The following is a 27,178-nucleotide window of genomic DNA, read 5'->3' as shown; positions in this document are numbered from 1 at the left end:
TATTCACAACTACCTGTAGGATAGTTATGGCCATATGTATTCTGAGAAGTGCCTCAGAGAGGCCTCATGATCCATTTTTGGGGATTCCTATTGAAGGCAAGAGTCCAAAAATACTGTGTTTAATTTGTGGATTTAGGCTGACATTTCTACTACATTACACATTTCTAAAAGTTAAGTCACCATGTGCTTAACTCTGTATTTTTCCCAACACCTAGCTCAAGCGCTGGTACAATCAGTACTTGGTGAACTGAATGAATAAAACAGTGCTATGGGGCTGAATTTTGTGTCCCCCCACCCCAAATTCCTGCGTTGAAGTCCTAATACCCAGAATCGCAGAATGTAACTATACTCCAAGACAGACTCTTTAAAGAATTAGAGCAAAATGAGATAATATGAGTGAGCCCTAATCTTTGACTGATGTCCTTATAAGAAGAGATTAGGACAGAGACACACTCAGAAGAGCTTGCAGAAGGCACAAGGAAAAGACAGCTATCGACAAACCAAGGAAAGGCACTGAAAGAAATCAACACTGCTGACACCTTGATCATGTCCTGCGAGTCTCCAGAACTGTGAGAAACTCATTTCTGCTGTCTAAGCTACCCAGTCTGTGGGACTTTTTTGTGGCAGTCCTAGAAAACTCATACACACAGTAACTACGTTTTCTGTTAGTTTTTTCAAATTTAAAATGCGAAATGACATTTTAAAATTTTTCAGAAGTAGATAAGGCATTTTTACCCTTCATCAGAAACACTCTCACCACTTATTCAATGTCTTTAAGTTGCAGTGACGTATCATCACGTGGCTCTCAGGAGAAAACATAAGCACTCCAATACCGTGTACAGAACTTCAAGATTATAACCTTAGCAGCACTCGGTAGCATGAAACTGCAACACCTGGGTGCAATAGAGGGCACTGGAGCAAGTCACAGAGACCTGGGCTTCCTTGCTGTTAATTGGAAATTGAACTAGGTGGTCTCTTGGGTCACTGCATGACTCTTAATGATGGTTATAACCCCTCTGCTGAGTAAATAAGCATTTCACAGTCAATCGAGTTTATAAAGGCCTCATTTAGTCATACAGTTATCTTTTCCTGATAAAAATGCCTCATGCGAAAATACATATTTATTTTTCTAGTAGTATTTATGGAGACCACAGATTTTACAGGTAAAAGCCAGCAAAGATTAGTAGTGATTACCCAATTTTCTATTCAAAATAAATTCCCACTTCCGAGCTAAAATATACAACGAATGCTAAGTCTAGACTTCTGCAATCCAACAATTCTTTAAAGATGTGAGAAGTAAAATGTTTGTCTAAGGAAAAGGAAGGTAGCATCAGCTGGTATCTGTGTTACCTTTTTAAAAGGGACACAAACTTGGTTTGAGATCACACCTTGTGTCTCAAAGTGTATGTATACTAATGCCACAGGGAAGCCAACTACTGAACAAAACTGGAAATAGTGTTCCCACTGTAGTTTGGCACTGCAAATATGGGGAGAAAGAAAGAAAAAGGAGAGTATGCAAGCAAGAAAGCATGCTAACATGCCCTGGCATTACAGGGCGGTGCCAGAGAAGGTGCGTCATAAAAAGATTAGGAAAGCACTTTGCTCCTCAGAATGACAATTATTCCTAAATGAAGACAGAGACAGTTAGTAGATTTTGTGTTTTTCCCAAACACTGTTTGTGCTCGCTATTCTCTAACCATGACACGTTTAGATGGATGGCTATGGAAAAGAAAAGAAAATAGGACATCATTGGAATTACAGGTAAGACAAGGGGAAACCCAAAGTACAGACAAGAACACAGAAAAATTTTAAGAGAGTACAGATGTCATGACATTTATTAAAAGGCATGCTACAATGCTATATTTGTTAGGAAAAGAGATTAGAGATATCAAGTAATAGCAAATATACAAACTGAACGAAAATGGAATATACTGTAGTGTACAGAAGCTTGAATTAACCATGCACTACGCATTTAGAAAATATGTTTTTTAATATTTTATCTTCTCTTTGCATTTATAACATAATTCACTTCAACAATCACAGAATCCTTTTTTTCCAATGCCACAAACTCTGTTACAAATGAAAGCTGGTACTGCTGCTTATCCAAAATATACAAGACAATTGATGTTTTATATAAAAACCACTTTGTAAGTTCACTTGTTCCCAAAAACCTTTTTTTTCTTTTTTGGCCTTGTTTTAAAAAAATGTTGTTACAAATATTTACAGCATTTTCTTCTGTTAGATGAACATTCTTACAAACTGAAAAGGGGAACTTTGATGAACAGACCATGTAAAACACCAGACAATGTCAGAGGCTCCTAGCTGTGCTATTTTTTTTTTTTTTCCTTAGATACAGTACTGGAAATGCCCATCAAACTCATCATCCTAATCCATTCTGTTCACACTGTAACTCCCATTTTCTCTAAATAGTCTATTCAACAGTAGGCAACAGAAAGTAAAGGCCGCTCTGCACTGGGTCTTCTTTCAGAAAGGAGCTTGGGGAAAATGCAAAATGCTTCACAGAGAGGAGTTAAAACCACAACAGTCAGTCTTTGGTCAGAGCAATGAGGTGACATTTTGATGCAAAACTTTGCTTGGTCAGCAATCTTTATAATTGGTACTTTCTGGATATGGGATGAATTTTTAAAAGATCTAGGAAACAATGGTAAGGGGAAAAAAAGGCCAGAGTATGATTTTTTTTAATGGCATCAAAAAAATAGCTATTTAAATATTTGTTATTACAACTACTACATAGATCCAAGAAGTGAAAATAACACAACAACAACAAATCAGTTGATGATGCTGATTTAAGCATACCTTAGGCATCTTTCAATTATGACTATGATCACCAAGGTCACTGGACCAGACAAATATCCCTGTTCTCTGGAACATATGCCTCAGGTTACAAAAACTAAGGAAACTACCACAAAGATTTCAAGCAGCTCTATTCTTGGACCTGCACGATGCTCTATAATGAATATTATGTGATAAAGGCAAAAGTGTAACTGAGACTTCATTTCTACAGTTACGATTCTTTGCTTGGATAGATAGTTGGTGGGATGACATTCTCTTAAAACTATATAGTACATATTTCCTGAAAACCAGAATACTGATACTACTTTAGTCTCAAATAGGAAGAAAAGGTCAATTAAGACTACTGAAGAAGGCACATAAACTTTGGTCCTGTTTTTTTCTCCCACTATAAAACCCTTCAAACTAAGATTTTAATATTTTCTATATTTTAAACCACTCACAACTAGCTGTTAAAATTTGCTCTGAAAAAAGACTGCTAATAGTCTTGTAGATAACAACACAACTCTTTTAAAAGACAGCTGAGTTATATTTTCAAATTTTGTGCAATCTAAGTTGTATTTCTTTTAGCACAATAGTAGAGTATTTTAAGTCTGGCAGTTTTATTCTTGTTAACAACAGATCAAGACAAAGGAAAGGTTAAGAAAAATGCTTTATGCATCATCATGCTGTCTCTTTTTGGTTTTAAAAATAGCAGTACACACATTAGGTTTTCTAAGAGATAGGTGGCGAAAAACACATGTACTTTTGAGTTTGTCATTTTTTTGTCCAAAAATATCTCGTGGGAACAGAAGAGAAACTGCATGACAAAATGCTAAACATATAAGCATTGCTGACTGATGGCATGGAGACACTGAAAAGAACAGACAGCCAGGCGTGATGGTTCATGCCTATAATCCCAGCACTATGGGGAGGTGGAGGCAGGAGAATCACTTGAGCCCAGGGGTTGGAGACCAGTCTGGGCAACATAGCGGGACCCCAAAAAATAAAATAAAATAAAAAGAAATTAAACAGAGGTGTTCATAGGAACCACTTCTCATCAACTAAAGCAGAACCCATGATCATCATACTAGCTGGAACCAAAGAAGGACTTGCTCTTATAAGGAAACAGGCAGGCAGAAACGATATCTCCAAAAACTGAGCTCGGCAACTTTTAACAGCAAATCAGAAACATTACTTCAAATAACTGATTACAATATTTAGTCTTAAAGAATTTATGACATTCTGTAAGAGCTACTGAGTAATTCTGATACTCTCCAGTAAGTATCAGTTAAGATACTGGGTCATTCTTCTATTTGTATGTTACACAAAGCACATTTTACTGCTATGCAAATTATTCAAATCTCAAAGTAAATCATTTTAGTGTAATTTGCCACTGTTAAATATGTACTGCTATTTTTTAAAGTCCTGAATATATATACTTTGTGTAGAAGTCAAGATACCTTGAAAAGTGATGACAATACTCCTTAAAAATAAAGTAAATAAACTTAAAAATAGGATCCTATGGTAGATCAACAGAGAAAAATTAACCATTGCTGGAAGATACTGAATAAATGCATGCCAAAACAGAAATACACAGATCTAGTTTTTCCACCATCCTGATTTTTAATCTTTTTTACAAAAACTATGCCAACACAAATACTGTAGACCTCTATAATTCAAACAGCAAATAGCTTAATATGGACAACATCCATGTGCTACAGCTAATTTTAGACACAAACTGATGGTTTCAAACATGCTATTTTAAAACAAGAACACCCCACATCTCCAAATCTTAATTTGGTTAATTTTGTCAATAAATTAAAATGTATGTAATGTGCATATGTATATACAACTATAGAAGAGTGTATTTATGTATATACACTTATCTACACACACACATTCACACACACACACAAACACACCCCTACACAAATCCCTGAAAAGGATTCAAATGTTCTCTCTCAGACTTAAAAGGCCATACCCTACTTCAAAATTACATTCAACATCACTATGATCTCCCTTCCGTTATTAGCAACTTTGCTACACTTATGCTGAATGTTATGAGAATCATGAATTAATAAATTACACAGTAATTCCTAACTTAAAGTAAATGAAATAATCCAATTTAACATGGCACTGAAAATTATAATAGTGCCTGTGTGGAAGGAAAAAAAAAAAAAGCAAATTTTGGGAGATTTTGCAAAGAAATTTTTTTCCTCCTTCATATACCCCTTGTGTCTAGGTAAAAATTTATTTCGTAAGTAAAAAAACAAAAAAAAACCCACAACTACACACATGATTATATCTATCTATTGAGCTAAACTGATCCATTTGAAAAGTCTTAACTTAGTATCCTTCCTTTCTATTCTACCAACTAAGTGTTGCTCAGTGGTGAGTGAATTCTGCTTTTTAAACCATCTGTATCATCTCTTGCAGTCTCTATTTTTCGGTAAAATTTCTTCTGTAAAAACCTATGTTCAAATTAATCACTAGAATATAGCAAAGAGATTGAGATTTTCTTAATTTTTACTTTTTAGAGAAGGGGTTGCACTATGTTCCAGGGCTGGAGTGGAGTGGCTATTCACAAATGTGATCATAGCACACTGCAGCCTCCAGCTCCTGAGCTCAAGTGATCCTCTTGCCTGTAGCCTCCTGTCTACAGGATCAGCCTGTAGCTGGGACTACAGGCGCACACCACCATGCCCAGCAAGATGTTCTTTACTCTTTTAAAAGTTGAGATGAGACACTTTCATAATCTGAAAAGTGTAAAAGGGGTAGACAAAAAATGACCCTTTTGACTACTTCTGCTTTAAAAAATTCTGATCAAGAATTGAAGGAATAATAGCAGTTTCTTATTAAAAAGAAACCATTTTACATTATACAATCACTGAAGGAACATTAAAATGTACTCTTACATTCAACAAAAAAGAGAGGGACAGAGCATGAGAAATAACCCACCTTCTCATACTCCAAATATGTGGGCACTCAGTAATGAAGTCACATTAACAAAGAAAAGCAAGTTCTCGCTTGAGGACTGAGAAAGACCAAGTAATCCTGAGACAAATTCTGATGGGTGATAAAGATGAAACTGAGATTGCACTCTATAGCCCCAAATTGATATGCAATAACCCCTATCAGTCACAATGTAAAGAGGCCTACAGGTGTGCACTGAATTATTCCCAAAACCATTCACCCCCCCACACCGTCTCTGCACCAAGCACCAAAAATTTGATAAAAACTATTACTTATTGAAAACCACTTAAAATTGCAATGAAAAAAATGTTAAATCCTTACCAAAACAGAGAAAGGAAAAATAAAATGCTTACCAAGCCCACAATATAGTTTTCCAGATATTTAAACTCTAACCTATTGTATCTTAAGCACATAATAAGGCACATAATAAGAAATTAAGTAAATACACAGTAATTCTGAGTATTAGAGATTATAGTGGTACAAAAAACCCTTGAGATTAATTTTTTTCTAAAAGAAGACCTTACCAAAAATAACTTTTAAAAAATCTGTCAAACCATATGATAGACCTGAATATTTTCCTTAAGACTGTAAACTTTTTTTCTGAAAACAATTATAAAAAAGTAGTTTATAAGTAGGATTATTTTTCTTTAAAATTTTCCAAGATCATATTACTTGACAAAGAAGTGTCATTTTGAAATTTAAAACATGATTTTTTCCTAATAAAATTATTAGTTATTCTGACATCTTCTTAACAGATCCTAGTTGGATTCCACTTAATTTCCCTGGGGACAGCTGAGACACTGCATTTTTCCAAATAGTCTTAAAAAGTTAAAGATAGACATTATTTAAAGGAGTGTCTTACAGTGAAAAAAAGAAATCATTCAAAGAAAACATGCAGGTTTATAAATCTGCTTCCAACACAACTCAATGTGTTTATGCATAATAACCATCAATATATGGCAAAGATCTGATGTACTTTATAAGTGAATATAATTTCCTACAAGAGTCAGACTTCTGATTCAAAGTTATTAAAACTTGGTCATAAGTGATTTAAGTTACTTACATCAAGTAATTTTAGAAGTCTGTATTTAAATTTTTTTTAAGTACAAATGAGTTTAGAAATGTTGTATAAGGCTGACCTGGACCCAAACTAAAACAAAGTTAATCCTCTTCAAATCTAATTTAATATAGGGAATAAAATTACTGAAAAAAAAAAAACCCATTTTTTCCTGATTTTCTTTTTCCTGAAGGTTATTTTCGTAGAAACCATGGTAAAAAGGGAAACGAAACCTTTGACTGGCAAGGGGTGATATAGAAAAAAAGAACATCCCTTGATTTTTAAAATATACTTGAATATCAAACTCAGAAAGAGTTATTTTTGTCAAAGAGGCAAAATTGGTCTTGAGCTGCTTCAGTCTATGTCTGAAGGTTTTACTGAAATTATGGTCCAGTTTTAGGAGAAAAATTCACAGAAAAGTCAGATTGTAGATTTTGAGAAGGAAACTCTGAGGTGGTGATTTTCTCCAAGGTCATGGTTATGAAGCTCAATGAGGGCCTGAATTGCTTCTTCCACAGATCCCAACTGAATGAGCGCCATTTTGCGATCTTTCCTGAAAATGGTATAAGAAATACAGAAAGTATTTAGAATGAATTTTGCTTCCAAACTCCTTCCCCCATCAGAAGACTTCACTGAACTACCTTTAAAATTTGCATACCATATTAAATAATTTTAATGTATTTCTTGAAAGCAAAGACTTACTGAAAGAATTTAAAAGCCTTCACTGAACATCCAGCTTCTATGAAAAGGTTCTTCAGATCATCCACTGTAACAGAAGGGCTGTGAAAACATCAGAGGGAGTCAACTACCTGGGCCCCATTCTCAAGTGAAGCAGATTAACTCTTGCAATCATCAAATCTCTCAAGTACATTTCAAACAGAATTACTAAACCATATGACAAAGATTTGATTTGGAAGTTCCCTGAAAGATGTTCAAAAACTGACATGTATCCTTAAGTAATGGAATTTTGTCTCAATCCTTGCAGAAGACATGCACAGGTATATAAAGGGCAAGAAAAATCTTTCTATATTCTTTTTTCTTTTAAATGTAGCTGAGCCTGGAATCTATATTTATTCTTATTAGTCATACCACTGGCTTCAGTAATCAACTGTAGTACTTCCAAAGTTTCCCAGCTCTGACTTGTCTGCTACAGTCGGGAGTTCCACATTTTCAACTGTTTGCAGGGTAATTCTGAATGTATGTGGCTGCCAGGTTCTAAGGAGGCCCCCAATTATTCTTGCCTGCTTATATTCATGCCCTTGTTTATTCCCCTCCCATAGAACACAGAGGTATCCTCTGTAAACACTCAGGATACTGTAGAAATGACAATGTGTGACTTCTGAAGCCAAGAGACGTTGTGGTTTCCACTATGTCCTCTCCTGAATCATCAGCTTTGGAAGGACACCAGCAAGACATTATGGAAAAGTCCTCATGACAGGGAACTGGGGCCTTTGGTCAACAAACAGGGACATGACTAAGCCATTCTGGAAATGGATCCTCTACCTCCAGATGACCACATCCTTGCCTCGTTATCTTGATTGCAACCTTATGACAGACTCAGCCAAAGCCACCTAGCTAAGCCACTTCTAGATTCCTGACTCGCAGTAACAGTATGAGATAATACACATTTACTACTGTGTTAAGTTGTTAAGTTTGGGGTGATGTGTTACACAGCCATACATAACTAATATAGTGGTCTATCACATGACAGTCAACTGACTAAAAGCAGATTCATCTCACAACTGCCAACGAGGACAGTATAGCAGAACAATCATTAGCTCTGTAGGAAGAGAGACCTGAGTTCACGTTCTATTCCTCACTCACTTGTATATCACTTTGAGTAAATTATTTAACCTAAATCTCAGTTTCTTTAATACAATGAAAATACTGACCTTACTTCAAAGGTTATTATGGATAATAATGCCAACAACAACATGGAATAGTGGATACCAGGAGCTGGGAGTTAGGAGGAAAAAGGTGGTTACTGCTTAATGGGTACAGAGTTTCAGTTTGGGATGATGAAAAGGTTCTACAGAGGGACAGAGGTGACAGTTGCAAAATAATGTGCAAAGTACTTAATGTGAATGTATACTGGACTATACACTTAAAAATAGTTAAAATTGTAATTTTTACATTACGTGTATTTTATCACAATGTTTTTTAAAAAAGGTTGTTATGGAGATTAAATGAGGCAACATGTGTAAAGCACCAGTACAGTACCCAGAACTTGAAAGAATATTAATATCCTTTCCTCTTCTTCCTACATGTCCTCTGTAGGTTGCAACTAGAGTCCAGCTCCTGCGTGATGTGATATATTTAAAAAGCTAACAACGAAGCTGGGCACAGTGGTTCATGTCTCTAATCCCAACACTGTGGGAGGCAGATTGCTTGAGTTCAGGAGTTAAGAGATCTGCCTGGGCAGATGGTGAAACTGTCTCTACAAAAAAATACAAAAAATTAGCTGGGCATGCCTACACCTGTAGTTCCAGCTACTTGGAAAGCTGAGGTGGGAAGATCACTTGAGACTGGGAGGCAGAGGATGCAGTGAGCTGATATCATACCACTGCACTACAGCCTGGGCAACAGAGGGAGACCCTGTCTCAAAAAAAATCTATTAATTAAAAAAAATTAAAAGCTAATGATGACAGGTGCCTGCCTCAGTATCTAATTGTTGTCCATTTACCCTACACTCCATAGTAACGAGCTGCTAAATTTCTTGGTCCATGTAATAATCTACTTTTTTTCCCCCCCTTAACTCTACCAGTTTCCTGGCTGGTATGAGGTTTGATCCATTGCCCAACTTGGATTCGAGGTTTCTCCATGTAGCCTAACTGGAGACCAGCAGGGAGGCTGGATATTCACATTCTTCTGAATAATTATTCTCTATTCCTATTCACTTCCCATTCTCATTCTCAATGTTCCAGACTTCACCCCTCTCTACACCTTCAAGTTTTTCAATTTTTACACACATACACACACATCCCCTACAGCTTTTATCTCTTTTCCAAAGTTATCCCCCTTTATGTATTAGTTCAAATTATACAAAACTGCCATTTTTTGTTGTTGTTTTAACAATTTCCAAAGTCCATGAACAAAACTGCCATTTTCGTAGATTAAGGACTTCAACAATTAGGACAGAGATTGCCAAATATTTTCTTTAAAGGGCCAGACAGTAAATATCTTAGGCTGTATGGGCCTTATTGTCCCTGCTGTAACTAATCAGTTTTGCTGCTGTAGCTCAAAAGCAGCCATAAATAACATGTAAGTGAATGAGTACAGCTATATTACATGAAACTTTATAGAAGGTGAAATTTGAATTTTATATAATTTTCTCGTATCACAAAATATTTTGCTTCCATTTTAAAATGTAAAAATCATTCTTAGCTCACAGGCCATACAAAAACAGCCATAGGCTACAGGTTGTCAATCCCTGAGTTTGAAGATAACTAAAGCACACATACAACACTGGTTAATAAAGAGACCTGTACAGTGGCTACAGGAAAATAACTTCTGGCTTTTAAGTAATTAACATATCTATGGCTTTACAGCTTGTAGATAAAAAGTACAAAATCCATTTTTACCAAATTCTTAGATGAACAATTTATTTGATTTTGTTATATTGGTTAACATAAGAGTCATTACTTCTTCAAAGGGATGGACAAATATGTGCCAATGGAATACTTCTGCCTCAAATTATTTTTATGACCTTTTTATAACTGAAAAATAACTAGTTGTGAATTCTCCATTTGGAAATAAAATTTTAAAACAGGTATCTTTCTATTTTAGAGTGTAGGATTGGAGATAACCTTCTGAAGGCATGATGGTAAATAAAGACCAGGACAATTGCTAAGTTAGAACAATTTCAGAGGTTTTAACCTCTCCCAAATCACATACTGTAGATTATTAATCATCTAAGTGATTAATAACTTATTAGGTACATACGGAATGTTGGAAAGATGCAGAGTGGCTGATGGTGGAAAGATATTCTGGAAGTTTTTAGAGCCTGGCTTTTTAAAGCGATGCAAAGGACTATTGCTGAAATCCTTAGTCAGACCTTGGTCTTCTTGTCCCTCTCGAGGAAGCTGTACTGCTTGATGTTTGGACAGTGTAGCACGAAGCACTTTCCCATAAAGTCTCTGACCACTTAGATGGTTCATTGCTAGCGCATGGGAAGAAAATTTTTACGATTCGGGTATTAGGATAGATTTCTCAGTAATATCTGTCAACATTACCATAAATTATTTTTATGTAGTTATTTAAAACTGTATTGCCAGTTTGAGGGTGAAAAGGGTTTCAAAACCCAAAAACCCTTAAGGAAATATGTTAAATGACTTTATTTTACTCTAAGAAAAGCAATTTAAAACGAACAAAAAATATTTTCTGAGCAGAGTGCTATGAAGTTTCAGAGTGCCTGGAACACAGTAAGTATTCATGAAATGGTTACTGAATACATTAGTTTTGTTTCAAGCAAGGCATTTTTATAAGAAATTTTGAGTAAAACTTTACAGCTTTTTTAACAGTGAAGCCATTGAACCCTTTCTTGCATCATCATTACAAAGTTTGCCCAAACTTTTAAGCCACTCAATGGTTACAGAAAACTTATTTTGGAAGGAAAAGAAATAAATAAAATAAATAAAACAAATCATGCTTATTAAACTTAATGGAAAAACGCTAGGGTCAAAGCTCTAGACATTAACAATATGTTCAAGTAGACAAATGAACTTCAGACTTAAAAGAGTAATGAGTATTTTTAAATCTTAACATATAGACAGATGCTTTATGAAGGCATTATCACAAGGAGGTGTTCTTTTATAAAATCATATTCCTACTAGCTGTGTTTGTTTATTTTGAAGGAAAATTCACACACAAAAGGGGCAAGTTCGCATTATTATTAATTATTAATCATTAGTACCTAGCTGAGCTTGATTTGCATCTGCCATCTGAACCAAGGCATTTTCTTTCTTATTAAACATAATCTTCACTCGATGTACATCACCATAGACTCCTAATTAAAACAAAACAAAATACTGTGTTTAATGTCTGATTGTGTTGTGTTTAATTAATTTTACTAATATACTTAAAGAAGGCATTTCTTATACTATATACTCTCCCTTGGCAATTCCATACATACATTTGCAAATTTTTATCTCTTCCAAGTTCCAGATCTATTATGTACTTACTCTTTTTCACTTGGACGACCCATAAACACTGTAAACTTATTACATCCCAAAATGATTCATCCCCCCTTTCCTCTCCCCACTCCCAGTATTCACTAAGGCTGTAGATAAATACCATCATTCACAGAGTTGCTCCAGTCAGACACCTGGGAGTCATCTTTTGACTTCTTCCTTTCCTCAAACCCTCACACCCACCCAATCAATCACCAGCACCCATTGATTCTATGGTGTAAATCTCTCTCTCATTTTTCCACCTCTCCCAATCCTCACTACCATCAAAGCTATCAACACCATTTCATACCGGGACTACCACAACCTAATTGATTCTAACTAATCTTATTACCCTCGATTTTTCTACCCTAGTGTTCCCCAAAGTGGGTCCCATATCCTAAAAGATGAGTAAAATGATTCACTGGGGTATGGAAAGATAATAATCCAACTCTATATTACTCTGTTTATATAAACCAATATAAAAAAACCACAGTTTTTGAATTTTTAATATATAGATAAAATTAAAGCCAACAGGTTTTAGTTGTCAATTCTAGTCTCACTTGATTTATTCATTCAGTGTATTACAATATATTTCAGTTTATGTGCTACAGAGTATCATCAATATTATAAAAATAAGATTTTTCAGCAGGGCACAGTGGCTCACACCTGTAATCCCAGCACTTTGGGAGGTCGAGGTGGGTGAATCACTTGAGGTCAGGAGTTCGAGACCAGCCTGGCCAACATGGTGAAACCTCGTCTCTACCAAAAAATACAAAACTTATCCAGGCATGGTGGCACACACCTGCAGTCCCAGCTACTCGGGAGGCTGAGGTGGGAAAAGTACTTGAACCTGGGAGGTGGAGGTTGCAGTGAGCCAAGATTGAGCCACTGTACTCCAGCCTGGGTGACGGAAAGACTCTGTCTCAAAAAAAAAAAAAAAAAAAAAAGATCTTTCAATAGTTGCTAGCTGCATCATTATCATACTAACGGCACTTTAAAAATTTAAAACAGAGACATGTATTCCGAATTTGCTACCCTTCTCAGAAATAACTAGATGGTGACATAACTATTCTTCAAAAAATAAACACCCACATTTTGTAAAACAAATTGTGTATGTTTAGTTTTTGTAGAGATGGGGTCCCACTATCTGGCCCAGGTTGGTCTCAAACAATCTAATCCTCCCGCCTTGGCCTCCCAAAGTGTTGGGATTACAGGCATGAGCTACTGCACCCAGCTGTTTATTAAATGAGTGAGAAATTAACTACTTTTAGTATGAAACATGCTTTGGCTAGAAAAGAGTCATATTAAAATGTATTATTAATACATGATTTTATTACTGAAAATTACACACATCAATCATTAATAAAAAGTTTTATAGTGACTGCAAATGAGCATGAGGAATTTCTTTGGGACAATGAAAATTTTCTAAAATTGGACTGTGGGATGGCCACACTACTGTGAATTTACTAAAAATCTTTTAGTTGTAAATCCAAAGCATGTAAACTGTATGGTTGTAAATTACATCTCAAAAAATTCCATTTAAAAAAACCTATCAGCCAGGTGCTATGGCTTGCACTTATAATCCTAGCTACTCGGAAGGCTGAGGGAGGAGGACTGCTTGAGCCCAAGAGTTTGCGACTACAGTGAGCTACAATCACGCCTTTGCACTCCAGCCTGGGCAACAGAGTGAGACCCTGTCTCTAAAACTATCACATTCAAAAAATTTGGAAACAATTTCCTATCTTATTTTAAAAATCTTACAAATGAAGCATACCAGTGAATTTTAACTCTATTTGTTAGACATATTCAAATACAACAGTTTTCAAGATCCACTGATTTAAGAGGAAAAAAATCTAACTTTTCTAGGTAAAACACGACAAACATTGGTGGATTACATGAAAAAATTAATGAAATAATTATTGAAGTACAGCAATAATGAAACCCCTGCATTTAGATTATATATCTTTATGATTTATCTTCTTTAGCTATGACAACCATTAAAATAAGTAGTAAAATAATCTACCCTTGGAATACTGAATCAAAATGAAAACAAGGATTTTTAATAATATCAAAGCATATTAAATCATACTGTTCATTATTAAATGTTAATCTTTTTATGGAAAAATAAACTCATTAATAAAAATCTTTAAAATAGTAAATATTGCTTATTTCATTGTTCTCGTATTTCCATGCTGTTAGAAAGTTTGGAGACTATTTTAAAAACCTGAATCGCATTATGCCACTCTCTTCCCTTAAAACTGTTCAATGGCTTCCGATTGTTCTTAGGTAAAAGCCAAACTCCTTAACAAAGCTTTTAACAGCTCTTCACGATTTTGACCCTATACAGCTGTCCACCTTCACCAGGTCTCTGTTATGCTCGCCTATGCTCACAACTGGGCTTCCTTCACTTCCATGTACCAGGACTCATCTCTCCCCTCTCCCCTCCTCTGTGAAGACACTGCCCCCACTTTCTGCCTGGCTGATTCTCACTCATGTTTAACAAGTCAGTTTAACTGTCATTTCTATTGAGTCTCTCTGCTAGGTTAGGTCTCCCTGCATTACACTCCCTTTACAAACCTCTATTTCCCATATTATAAATCATCACCGTAATTACTTACTAAGTCTTATTCACTGTTTTATCCTCAGTGTCAACACAATACTTGGCACATAGAAGTAATCAATAAATATCACTAAATAAGTGAAATGTGCTCAATTCACACCTGTAGACAATATTAAAATAGCAAAAATGAACTTACCAAATAGGATAAAAAGCCCATGTGGTGTGATAAGCTGTAAAGGGTAACACAAAATAAGTGTCTGACAATAATTTAAGGAAAAATTGAAAATAAGTTTATTTATACTGTAATGACAGTTGTTTTTATTTTAAAGCATGGTTTTATATGTTTCTTCTGTATATACTAGTGATGAATTTTAATGCAAGTTCTTAAAACAAACTTAAGCATTTTAATTTGAATACAACCCTGGATCAGAAGTTACCATGGCTGGGCATGGTGGCTCACACCTGTAATCCCAGCACTTTGGGAGGCTGTGGGTGGATCGCTTGAGCCCAGGAACTCGAGACTAGCCTGGGCAACACAGCAAGATCCTGTTTCTACAAAAGAATAATAATAATTTAAAAATTAGCCAGGTGTGGTAGTGGGCGCCTGTAGTCCTGGCTACTTGAGAGCCCGAGGTGGGAGGATCACTTGAGCCCAGGAAGCAGAGGTCGCAGTGAGTGACTGTAGCACCACACTCGAGCCTGAGTGAAAGAGTGAAACCCTTTCTCAAAAAAAAAAAAAAAAAAAAAACAGAAAGAAAAGAAAGAAAAAACGCTACCATACCTTCTCCTGAAAGACTATTTACATATAGTACTTTTCAACTCACATCAGGATTGAGATTCGTGACGAGTAGAACAGAATTTCCTGGTATACCACCAGCCCCAGGAATGGCCATCCTTCCAGTGACAGCAGAGGAGGTGATTGTGAGAGGACCAAGAGCTCCAGGAACAGCTGGAACTGATAGACCTTTTAAAAATACCAGAAGCATTTCATATTCTAATTATTTGAAGAATTGTAACACTTGATAGAATTTAAGTACATAAAGAGGAAAGGAAAAATACAGAAAGAAAATGTGTCACAGCTACCATAAAGATACTGAAGGCCAGTTTTCTGCCCTGCAGAGTCTGTCTGCAAGCTGAGCTCCTCATCTGTAGACATTATTATACTTAGTGCTCTATTATTCACATAGTACTCTGCAGAGTAACTGAACTCACTGGGCCTAACGCTATTAGGCTTTTCAGAGGGTCTGTCAACTACAAACACTCCCTCTGTTTCTTACAATAGATACATCCTAATTCATACTGACTTCTACCATAAAATCAGATATGTATTTTTTTAAAGTCCTTCAGCAAAAGTCAAAAACATGCATGCTAGGTAGTGCTATATGACATTTTATATGGGAAAAACATTTTGTGACTGTATAAAATGCTATATAAATATTATTTTGACCAAAATAGAAATGTACAGAATTCAATATTCTTTTGTAGCAGAAATGTTCTGAGCTCTCTACTTCTCTAGGTATTATGGAAATACTGAAAGCTCAGTAACACCAGAATACTGACACTATACTTAAAACAGCACACTTTCCCACTATATTGTGTTCTCAGCTTAAAAACTGTGTAAGGTAAAACCTCTAGTTTATGCAAAATGAACCAATTCCTTAATTTAATGATTCTTTAAAATAAACAGTCTGGCCACTTTACCACATATCATGTAATTATATTATAATATATTTTACATTCAGCCTATTCTGCTTGACAATCTAAGAAGGTCATAACTACCATCATCCATACCGCTGAATTTTAAAACTGTGCAGACCACATTCCCAAGCTGAATACTATTGCACAAAATCAATAGCCCTCACATGACATATTCCCATGCCCCAGCAGTCCAACCCTGACACTTTTGCATAACTTTTGCTATTTGTATGTCTGTTATACATGAGCTAAGAGCACAGTTCAGCTACACTGTAGGATGTGTGTGTGTGTTTATCTTCTATCAGCTTAAAAGTCTTATCAAGTCAGAAGCCCTCTTTTATTCACTTTTCGTCTTTCTTAATATTACTTAATATTTATACATAGAGTTTATCTAAAAGAAATATCCAAAATGAGGGAAAACATATCAAAATGTCCACCAATTATTAAACTTGGAGGAGCTTCAAATAAATAAAACTATGTTTTTAACATGACAGGTAGAATATTCACTTAAATAAATATATGTTAAGATATACTAAAAACCACCAAGATGGTAAAATTTAAAACCTCAACCTTCATATCACTCTTTCTGTTAACTCCATCCTCTCCATCAAAAAGAGAGTAGTTACTGGCCGGGTGCAGTGGCTCACCCTTTAATCCCAGCACTTTGGGAGGCTGAGGCAGGCTGATCACTTGAGGTCAGGAGTTTGAGACCAGCCTGGCCAACATGGCAAAACCCCATCTCTACTAAAAATACAAAAATTAGCTGGGCGTGGTGACATGCACGTCTAGTCCCAGCTACTAGTCCCAGCTACTCAGAAGGTTGAGGCATGAGAATCGTTTGAACCCAGGAAGTGGAGGTTGTAGTAAGCCGAGATTGCGCCACTGCATTCCAGCCTAGGCGACAGAGCGAGATTCTGTCTCACAACAACAACCAAAAAAAAAAAAAAAAAGAGAGAGAGAGAATAGTTAAAATTCCCAGAATTCAAAGGTTAGAATATAAAGATTACTGACAGAAAGCAGCTATGTTGCTTTGTAGTTACAGTCACAAATCAGTTTAAGGTGGAAATACATGGAATAGGCTTACCACTGTCATTCCCCTAATCACCAACCTCAGTGTTTTCTTTAGATGCCAGAGATAAAACCATAAAGTAATATTTTCTCTTTTCCTTCAATTATAATCAAATTCATTTTGCTTACTATTTGGAAAATAATGGGAGTCATTATCAAAGTATTAATTAACTCCTATCTCTTAATTATCTCCATTAGCTAGAGACAAAATATACATCCCCTGAAATAAACAGCATGCATACCCCTCTATGGTAATCTTCAAAACCCATTAATGACAAAAGGTTTTCTGAAGATGAATAGTGAATGTATAGTATGAATGTATATTTGTTGACTACTGTCAAAGGCATTGAAGGCCCAAAGATAAGACAGGTCTGTTCAACACATAATTGATAAGGTTATCAGTAAAGACAGAAGCAACTTAAACATTTTATATTAACAACTGCAAAGGCAAATCTAAGGTTATTTAATGTAGTTAGCCTACAGTTATTTGTGCCAAAAGCAAACAAAAATGATGCAGAACACATAATTATTGGATTATGGGATCCAATATGGATTATTGGAATTAAGAATGGGACCAGAGAGAATAATTTGTAAATAACAAGGAAGCTACGTATCATACAAATCACTACACTTCTACAGCTGGTGTGTGTAATGCTTTATGGTAAACTCTTCAAATATGATAACATTCTTCATCTTGATAAGTTCCTAGGAAATATACAACTTCATTAAAAGTCATTTCAAATCCAACTTAAAAGAATCACCTGTAGCTTGAGGAAATCCAATGGCTGGGGCAAATCCAGCAGCCCCTGCATATGGTGAAGAAATTATACCTGGTGCACCTAATGGGAAAGAGAAGCTAAAGTAAACACACTGCCTTCCATAAATATGGTTATGAAAGCAATATAAAACAGCTCCATGAAAGTATATTACTAACAAACAGATTCTGTTACGGAGTAAAGATCTGTTCAAAAGTGATCTTTAATGTATAAATTAAGAGCCTCTGCCACTTCCAAAGGCTAACCCCTTTCAATTGGGTTCAAGGACCAAGAGTACAGTTTAGCTGTTATTTAGTTTTGGACTAGCCTGAGATTCTTTCTCTTATTTAGAGCAAGATTTCATAATGAAAAATCAGTTACTTATTAAATGTTATATTAAATCTGTATCTGTGGAGTAACTATGCTGATTTTAAAAAATGAGTTAAAATTCTTGCCTTTGAGAGGCTTACAAACTAAAAGTACGAATTATAGGAGATTCATGATGAGGGTCGAAATGTACAAATTCAAATGTATTACAACTGGAGTAAGAAGTGATCACAGAGGATTCGCTGTGACTGGTCAGAGAAGTTTTCACTGGAGGTAAAACCCTTAGCCAGATATTATCAAAGAAGTAATCAAAGAAGCACAGTATTTAGTGTGTACTAAATGCTAAACAAATGCTGGTCTTCTCTTTCCTTTAAGAAGCCTGGTGACTGTGTATCATCAACAAAAACGGGAGTCAGTTCCAATGGAGAGTAAGTTTTAGTAGACAAATGATTAATTTGGTTTGGGGGAACATCAAATTTGAGATGATGATGAAATATTCAAATAGAAATGGCCAAAAGTGGAAATAAGGGAGCAAAGTCAGATTAAGATACAGCCTGCGGGTATAGGTACACTTAAGCAATCGAAGGAAAGGGAATATGCTACAGAAAAGAGAAAGAGACTAGCCTTAGAAACAGGAAAAAAACATGGGATTATAGTACTTCAGAATCTAGAGGAACAGTTTCAAAAGGGGGATGGGGAGGACCTTCAATATAGGGCACAGAGAATGAGAAATGAAAAAGGTAAACAACAGTATTACAGAAATAGTGAGAGTAAACACATAAATTTGTGAATTACCTGTGTAGAAATAAATGTGAAAGTCATACAAAGGTTGGACTGCAAACCTCAAAGTGGGGAGTTTGCTTTTTAATGATAGGGAGATGACCATATTTATAGGCACAGGTATGTAGGCTCTATTTGCCAGGAGTTAAAAACTCATATAATTTTATTTTCTTCATTAAAAAGATTTAATATAATTTATTCAATATGTAACTAATTACAGTAATCCAAGAAAATACAGTCACAAGAGACTGCAGGGATAGAATTAGCAGAAAGAATTGACATTGAGATTCAAAAAATGAGAGAAACTGACAGAATAATTGATGAAGTAAGAAGAGAGAGTAAAATCCATTTAACATATACATGTTGTGAGCATATCATGAGCTAAGCATTCTAGTGAGGAGTCTGAACAAAACAGACAAGATTTTGTCTTTGCCAAACTTACACACAAGTAAGCTCAAGATCATAGGTAAAATGATTCATTTTTACCACAGAAAACAGTATATTAAAGGCACAAAGGAAGACTTCACAAAGAGACCTCAAGATAGACACAAGCAATTATGAACATCTATGCTAGAAAGGCTAAAAACAAAGTTAAACATAAGGAGAGAGATGGTGGATATTGTATTATTGTTGCCAATATTCACTTGCCCACTTCTATATAACTGGCCAAACATGACTTGCAATGCCTTCTGGTGGAAGAGCACACATTTCCATGCAGTTCACACTGGGCTTGATCATGTTATGTTTTTCCCAAAGAATAACGGTGGAAATGATATGTTACTACTTCCACACAGAGCCTTCAAGTGGCATTACGGGTTTATACCTGCTCCCTTATTCTTGACTCTCTGCCACAAGAATGTCATGTCTCAAAAAGGAGTGATCTTTAGCATGGGCCCTACATAAAAAAGAGAAGTGGAGGATGGCAGCAAGAGCTTATTCACAGCTGCCGAGGCATGGGAGAGAAATAAACATTAATTTCTATCAACCACTGATGAGGGGGAGTAGTTGTTAAGCACAGCAAAGTGGCTAACACAGATGGCTACAGAAAGGGTGAGCAGAGAGAGAGCTCTAGCAAGCAGATTTGAGAGAAATTAAGAAAGATTTTGAGATAACTATCATAGAACATTCAATAGAAATACATAAAAGGACTGGCAAACAATTATCAAGACCAAATTTAAATAACTGTTTCCATGTAAAATAAGATTAATAAGAACATTTGCTAAAATTTGATAAAACATGCATTTTTCAAGTGTCTATATAATCTACACTCCCTAAATGGGCAGAAACAGAAACATTATATAGCAAAGTAAGCCGTTAGACAATGGATTCATATCCTCATTTCAGAACGAGGCAATTACACAAACCTTTAAGAAAAACGTTTCGGATCTGAATGACTAAGAACAGATTCTTCACATCTGGAAAATGTACCACCATGATAGCAACCAAGGCAATATGAATTAATATGTAACATTTTAACCTATGAAATCAGTTTATCACAGTGTTATTTGAAATAGCAAAATCTTAAACAAACAAGCTTAATGTCTAAATTGGAGAATAATTAATATAAATCAACCTTACTGCAGAAAAATGCTCAATGAACAAGTATAAAGACTTTCTTTAAGAAACCTAAAAGTTGGCCGGGCATGGTGGCTTAAGTCTGTAATCCCACCACTTTGGGAGGCCGAGACGGGCGGATCACGAGGTCAGGAGTTCGAGACCATCCTAGCTAACATGGTGAAACCCCGTCTCTACTAAAAAATACAAAAAGCTAGCCGGGCGAGGTGGCTGGCGCCTGTAGTCCCAGCCACTCGGGAGGCTGAGGCAGGAGAATGGCGTAAACCCGGGAGGCGGAGCTTGCAGTGAGCTGAGATTCGGCCACTGCACTCCAGCCCGGGCGACAGAGCAAGACTCCATCTCAAAAAAAAAAAAAAAAAAAGAAACCTAAAAGTTGCCGAGATTATAAGGAGTAACTAGGCCCAAACTCTAACCCTGTGACACTGAGCTTTGGTTTGATCAGCTCATGGGATAGCAGGTCAGAAGCAAATACCAGGGTTAGCCCATGGTGAGAAGTCAACAGGATACTCTCACTGCATTAACCTGTCAGTATAAGCTGAAACTAATACCCTATCTACTATTCCTACCATCTTCAAAAGACTATGAGGAAGGTTTACTTTGTGACTAGCAGAGAAGGGAGAAAAGTCCCTGAAAAGTTCTGACAGGAAGCTTTCACAAAAATTTACAGCCCAAATTTACATTTCTTGGAAGTCCAAAGGAAAATCAAGCTACGAATTTAGGTTGAAATGATCCTGAACATAGAGCCTTTAATGTTGCAGGCAAGCAAATTCTCTCTGGAGGAACAAACACCTTAATCCCAAGCCTCAAAGGACAATCATAATTAACTCTCCAAGTAAAGTGAATAACTCATCCTCACCCCCCCCCACAAAAAACCCCAAAAAGTCAGAAATATCTAAGCAGAAAGAAAACTGCAAAAAATTTGAGATACTAAATTAAGCAGATGAAGATTTAAATAGTATGTTTGAAAAAAGACATACAAAAAAATATCTGTAGTACAGGAGACACTTTTTAAAAATGAACCAAATAAAATTTCTGGAAATGAAAGCTACAATTGCTAAAATCTAAAATTACAGGACAGATTTAACAACAATTAAACTAAGTTGAAGAGCGTCATCAGTGAACTGAAAGTTAGGTCCTAAGAAATTATTCCAAATGCAGCCCAGAAAGGAAAGTAGGTTTGGTACACTGAGGACAGTATGGGGGTATAACATGTCTAATCAAAGCTCCAGAAAGACAGGAGAGAAACAGTGGTAAGGGGAAATACATGAAAGGATAATTTCTAGAACCACTGAAAATAACAAACAATCCACTGACTCAAGAAGCCCAATGAGCTCCAATTAGAATAAAAATAAATCCTTAAATGAATACATCAAATACATCATACTGAAACTACACAAAAGAAAAAGGACGCCAAAGAAAAGGAAAATTCCTAAAGAATAGCCAGAAAAAACAGAGCAGTAGTTAGCTTGACAACTGACTTTCTCTTTTTTTCTAGAGACGGAGTCTCGGTCTGTTGCCCAGGCTGGAGTGCAGTGGTGCAATCTTGGCTCACTGCAAGCTCCGCCTCCTGGGTTCATGCCATTCTCCTGCCTCAGCCTCTCGAGTAGCTGGGACTACAGGCGCTTGCCACCATGCCCAGCTAATTTTTTGTATTTTTAGTGGAGACAGGGTTTCACTGTGTTAGCCAGGATGGTCTCGATCTCCTGACCTTGTGATCTGCCTGCCTCGGCCTCCCAAAGTGCTGAGATTACAGGCGTGAGACACCATGCCCAGCTGACAACTGACTTTCTAAGAGCAACAATGGAAACCAGAATACCATCGAATGGTATCTTTAATATGCTGAAAGAAAAAATACCTGTCAACCTAGAATTTTATACTCAGCAAAAATAACTCTTAAAATTGATAACAAAAGAAAAATATTTTGGGGCAAATAAAAACTTCAAATATGTTACCATAGACCTTTCCTAAGTGAAATACTAAAAAGTATCTTTCAGGCAGAATATAAGTGTTTTCAGATGGCCTGTCTTGAGTTGCAAGAAGGAATGAAAAACCCAAAGAGTTATATATGGTTTAATCTAAATGAATACTGATTGTACAAAACAATAATAACAAATGGCAAGATTAAAGTCAAATAATGTAAAAATATAATAACATCACAGTAAGGAGGAGGTAAAAGGAGTCCAAGTGTCCTAATATTCTTCTATTATGTAAGAAAAGGTACAGCTATTAATTAACATTAGATTTTGGTAAAATGTTTGAAAGTTAAAAATCTAGATAAAAACAGAAACAGTGCTAAACTTCAAACCAGTAGTGGAAAAAACAGAATAATAAACATTTATTCAACAAATATTGTTTGCATGGTTATTTTGCTTCAGGAATTAGAAAATATTAGTAAACTAAATAGGCATCCTACTCCCCAAGTCTGCCCTGGTGAAGTTTAATAGAGATTAAAAACAGAATAAACAATACACAGAATATGCAATAAGTTAACTGTATAGCATAGAAGAAGGTGACAATTACTATGGAAAAAAACAGGCTGGGCATAGTGACTCACACCTAGAATCCCAGCACTTTGGGAGGCCAAGGTGGGTGGATCACTTCAGGCCAAGAGTTCAAGAGAAGCCTGGAAAACATAGTGAGAACCCCCTCTCTACAAAAAATTTTAAAATTAATCAGGCATGGTGCTGCCTGCCTGTATTCTCAGCTACTCAGGAGGCTGAGGTGGAAGGATTGCCTGAGTCCAGGAGTTCCAGGCTACAGTGAGGCATGACAGAACCACTGCACTCCAGCCTGGGTAACAGAGTGAGAGAGATCTGTTGAAAGAAAGCAAAGAAAGAGAGAGGAAAAAGAAAAGAAGAGAGGGAGGGGACAGGAGGGGAGAAGAGGAAGAGGGAAGGGAAGGGAGGAGGGGGGAGGGAAAGAAAGAAGGAAGGATAAGGAGAGTTCTGAGGAAGAGCTTGTCAAGACAGGTCAAAGAAGGCAGATGAGAAATATCTCTCCCAGTGTACCTGCAAGAAAAGCACTCCAGGCAGAAGAAATAACCAGTGGAACGATCTGGAGGTTGGAACATGCCTAATATGTTTGACAAACAATAGGGATATCAGTATTGAGGGATAGAAGGATGAAGTAGGGGAGCATGAAAAAAGATTTGTCAAAAAGAAAAAAAGATGGTACAGGGCCTTGTAGATTCAATGTAAAGATGGGGGCATCCACTCTGAAATAAACAGAAACCTTTGGAGGGTACTCAGCATTAGAGTAAAATGATTTGACTTCATTTCTTTTCTAACTTACACACAATACAAGGTACATATATACATGTGTATGTAATATATTATGTATATCTGCGTACAATGTGGTGAGTTTTGATATACTGTCATGCTCAGTGGTCAATAACGATCCACATATACAATGGTGGTTCCATATGATTATAATGGAACTGAAAAATTCCTATTGCTCAGTAATGTTATAGCCATTGTAACACTGTAGTGCAACATATTCTTCATATGTTTGTAGTGATGCTGGCATAAACAAACTCAATAATATAAAAGTACAGAAAATAAAATTGTGTACAGTATATAACACTTGGTAATAAAGAATTATGTTACTGGTTTATATACATACTATACTTTTATTATATAGTATATACTATACTATACTTCTTATTGTTATTTTAGAGTGTACTCCTACTTGTTTTTTTAAAAAAACTGAACTGTAGAACAGCTTCAAGCAGGTCCTTCAGGAGGTCTTCCACAAGAATGTATTGTCATTATAGATGACAGTTTCATGCATGTTACTGTCCCTGAAGACCTTCCAGTGGGACAAGATGTAGAAGACAGCGATATTGACAGTCCTGACCTTGCGTAGGCTGAGGTTAACGTGTGTATGTGTCTTAGTTTTTAACAAAAAACTAAAAGTTGAAAAAAGTTTAATAGAAAAAAGTTCACAGAATAAGGATATGAAGAAAAAATATTTTTGAACACCTTGTAAACAAAAAATATTTTGTACACAATGTGCTTGTGTTTCAAGCTAAGAATTATCACAAAAGAGTCAAAAGTTAAAAATAAAAAGTTTATGAAGTTAAAATTATAGTAAGCTAAGGTTATTTTATTTATTTATTTAATTTACTATCATTATTTTTTAAAACTGAGTCTCACTCTGTCGCCCAGGCTGGAGTGCAGTGGCACAATCTGGGCTCACTGCAGACTCCGCCTCCTGGGTTCAAGCAATTCTCCTGCCTCAGCCTCCCAAGTAGCTGGGATTACAGAAGCCCTCCACCACGCCCAGCTAATTTTTGTATTTTTTAGTACAGATGAGGTTTCACAGTGTTGGCCAGGCTGGTCTCAAACTCCTGACCTCAAGTGATCCACTTGTCTCGGCCTCCCAAAGTGCTGGGATTACAGGTGTGAGCCACCATGCCCGGGCAAGCTAAGGCTAATTTATTAAGGAAAAAAAAAATATTACTTTCAGTCCTGCAACCTCTACTCATGGGAAGTGCCCTATACAGGTGTACCATTTTTATTTTTATACTGTATTTTTACTGTACCCTTTCTATGTTTAGATACACAAATACTTACCATATGTTATAGTTGCCTATAGTATTCATTACGGTAACATGCCATACAGTCTAGGTGTATAGTAAGCTATAACATCTATGTTTAAGTACACAACAAAACCACCTAATGGCACGTTTCTCAGAACGTATCCCTGTGGTTAAGGAACACATGACCGTATATTTAAAGCATGTGAAATTATCATCACAATCAAGATAACAAATATTCACACCATTCCTGAAACTTTTCTCATGTCCCTCTGCTATCTCTCTCTCTCCAAACTTTGTCCTCAGGCAACCACTGATCTTTCTCACACTATAGATTAGTTTGCATTTTATAGAAATACACACAAACAGAATTATACAATAGGTGTTCCTTTCTGTCTGGCTTCTCTTGTTCAGCATAATCCCTTTGCCTTTATCACTACTTTATTCCTTTTTATTGCTGAATAGTATTTGACTGCATAGAAGGACCACTTTTATCTATTCACCTGTTAGTAGAATACTTCTAGATTTTGGCTATTATAAATAAAACTGCTATGAACATTTGTGTTTAACAATAAATCACATTTTAATTAATTAATTTATATATTTTTTGGAGATGGGGTCTGACTGTGTTACCCGAAATGAAGTACAGCAGCTATTCATAGGCTTGGTTAGAGCGCACTCAAGCCTGAGCTCAAACAATCCTCCTGCCTCAGCCTCCCATGTAACAGGGACTACAGGTGTGCTGGCCACTGCACCCAGCAACATTTTTAAATTTCACAAATCACCAGGCTAGGTAGGAGCCAGAGGTTTTGCCAACTTGGAATGAGTGATGTTTGCCTTTTGGTTTTCTTGATGATCTTTCAAACAATGGAGCACTAAAATTATGATGTACAATACGTAACTTATTTCCTTTTACGATTTGTGCTTTCTGTGGTCTAATAAACTTTGCATATCTCCAGGTTACAAAGATTTTCTCCTATGTCTTCTTCTGGAAATTTTATAGGTATAAGTGCATTTGTTTTTAAGAGACAGGGTCTTGGTGTTGCCCAGGCTGGAGTGCAGTGGCTATTCACAGGCACAATACCACTACGGATCTACATGGAAGTTGTGACCTCCTCTGTTTCTGACCTGGACCAGTTCATCCCTCCTTAGGCAACCTTGTTGGCCTCCTCTCCTGGGAAGTCACGATACCGCTGCAGAACTTAAGTGCAGACATCCGATCAGAACAGAACATTATAGTCCAGAAATCCCGGGCTCAGGTGATCCTTTCACCTTGGCCTCCTGAATAGCTGGAACTACAGGTCCACACAACAAATTTTACATACAGGACTAAGATCCATTTCAAATTAATTTGTCAGTATGCCACAGGATAATGGTTAATACTTTTTATCCCCAATACCAATATCCACTTGTACAAAACCCACTTACTGAAAGATTTTCCCTTTCTCTAGTGGATTAGATTGGCAACATTGTTGAAAATCAATTGACCACATCTGTGGATCTATTTCTAGTCTCTCTAATATGCTCCATTAATCCATATATCTATCCTTCTGACATTACCAAACTGGTTTGATTACTGCAGTTCCATGTTAAGTCTTACAGCTTAAAAAAAAAAAGTTTTCAGCAGCTCTATTCTAAATGCTTTCTTTTTCCATTTCTATATTAATTTTAGAAGTTGGGTCTATCTTACTTAAGCAAGAAAAAGAATTAAAGTCCCAGGGATTAGGCCAGGTGTGGTGGCTCTTGTCTGTAATCCCAGTACTTTAGGGGGCCAAGGTGGGTGGATCACTTGAGGTGAGGCATTTGAGACCAGGCTGGCCAACCTGGTGAAACCCAGTCTCTACTAAAAATACAAAATATTAGCTAGACGTGGTGGCAGGCACCTGTAAT

At 36.3% G+C, this 27,178-nt stretch overlaps 1 protein-coding gene across 9 annotated transcripts in view; it reads right to left on the bottom strand.

The window, feature by feature from the left end:
• Positions 1-1,971: 1,971 nt before the first annotated feature.
• The window catches only part of PTBP3 (polypyrimidine tract binding protein 3), a 116,950-nt gene continuing 91,743 nt past the window's right edge, over positions 1,972-27,178 (bottom strand). For 8 of the 9 annotated variants that reach the window (XM_023201833.3, XM_023201836.2, XM_023201823.2 and 5 more), the window contains 7 exons: positions 18,076-18,153; positions 15,376-15,515; positions 14,748-14,781; positions 11,736-11,828; positions 10,766-10,982; positions 7,526-7,603; positions 1,972-7,376 (listed from right to left, as the gene is read on the bottom strand). In XM_023201833.3, coding sequence (XP_023057601.1) covers positions 7,244-7,376; positions 7,526-7,603; positions 10,766-10,982; positions 11,736-11,828; positions 14,748-14,781; positions 15,376-15,515; positions 18,076-18,153 — 773 coding nt within the window. In that variant the 3' untranslated portion in view covers positions 1,972-7,243. The remainder of the gene's footprint in view (positions 7,377-7,525; positions 7,604-10,765; positions 10,983-11,735; positions 11,829-14,747; positions 14,782-15,375; positions 15,516-18,075; positions 18,154-27,178) is intronic. The other variant, XM_026456259.2, reaches the window with a different exon arrangement.

Source organism: Piliocolobus tephrosceles, chromosome 14 (genome assembly GCF_002776525.5).
Source record: "Piliocolobus tephrosceles isolate RC106 chromosome 14, ASM277652v3, whole genome shotgun sequence".
Classification (NCBI taxonomy): Eukaryota; Metazoa; Chordata; class Mammalia; order Primates; family Cercopithecidae; genus Piliocolobus; species Piliocolobus tephrosceles.
The sequence above is the reverse complement of the archived record's forward strand: the minus strand, read 5'-3'. Positions and strand labels throughout refer to the sequence as shown.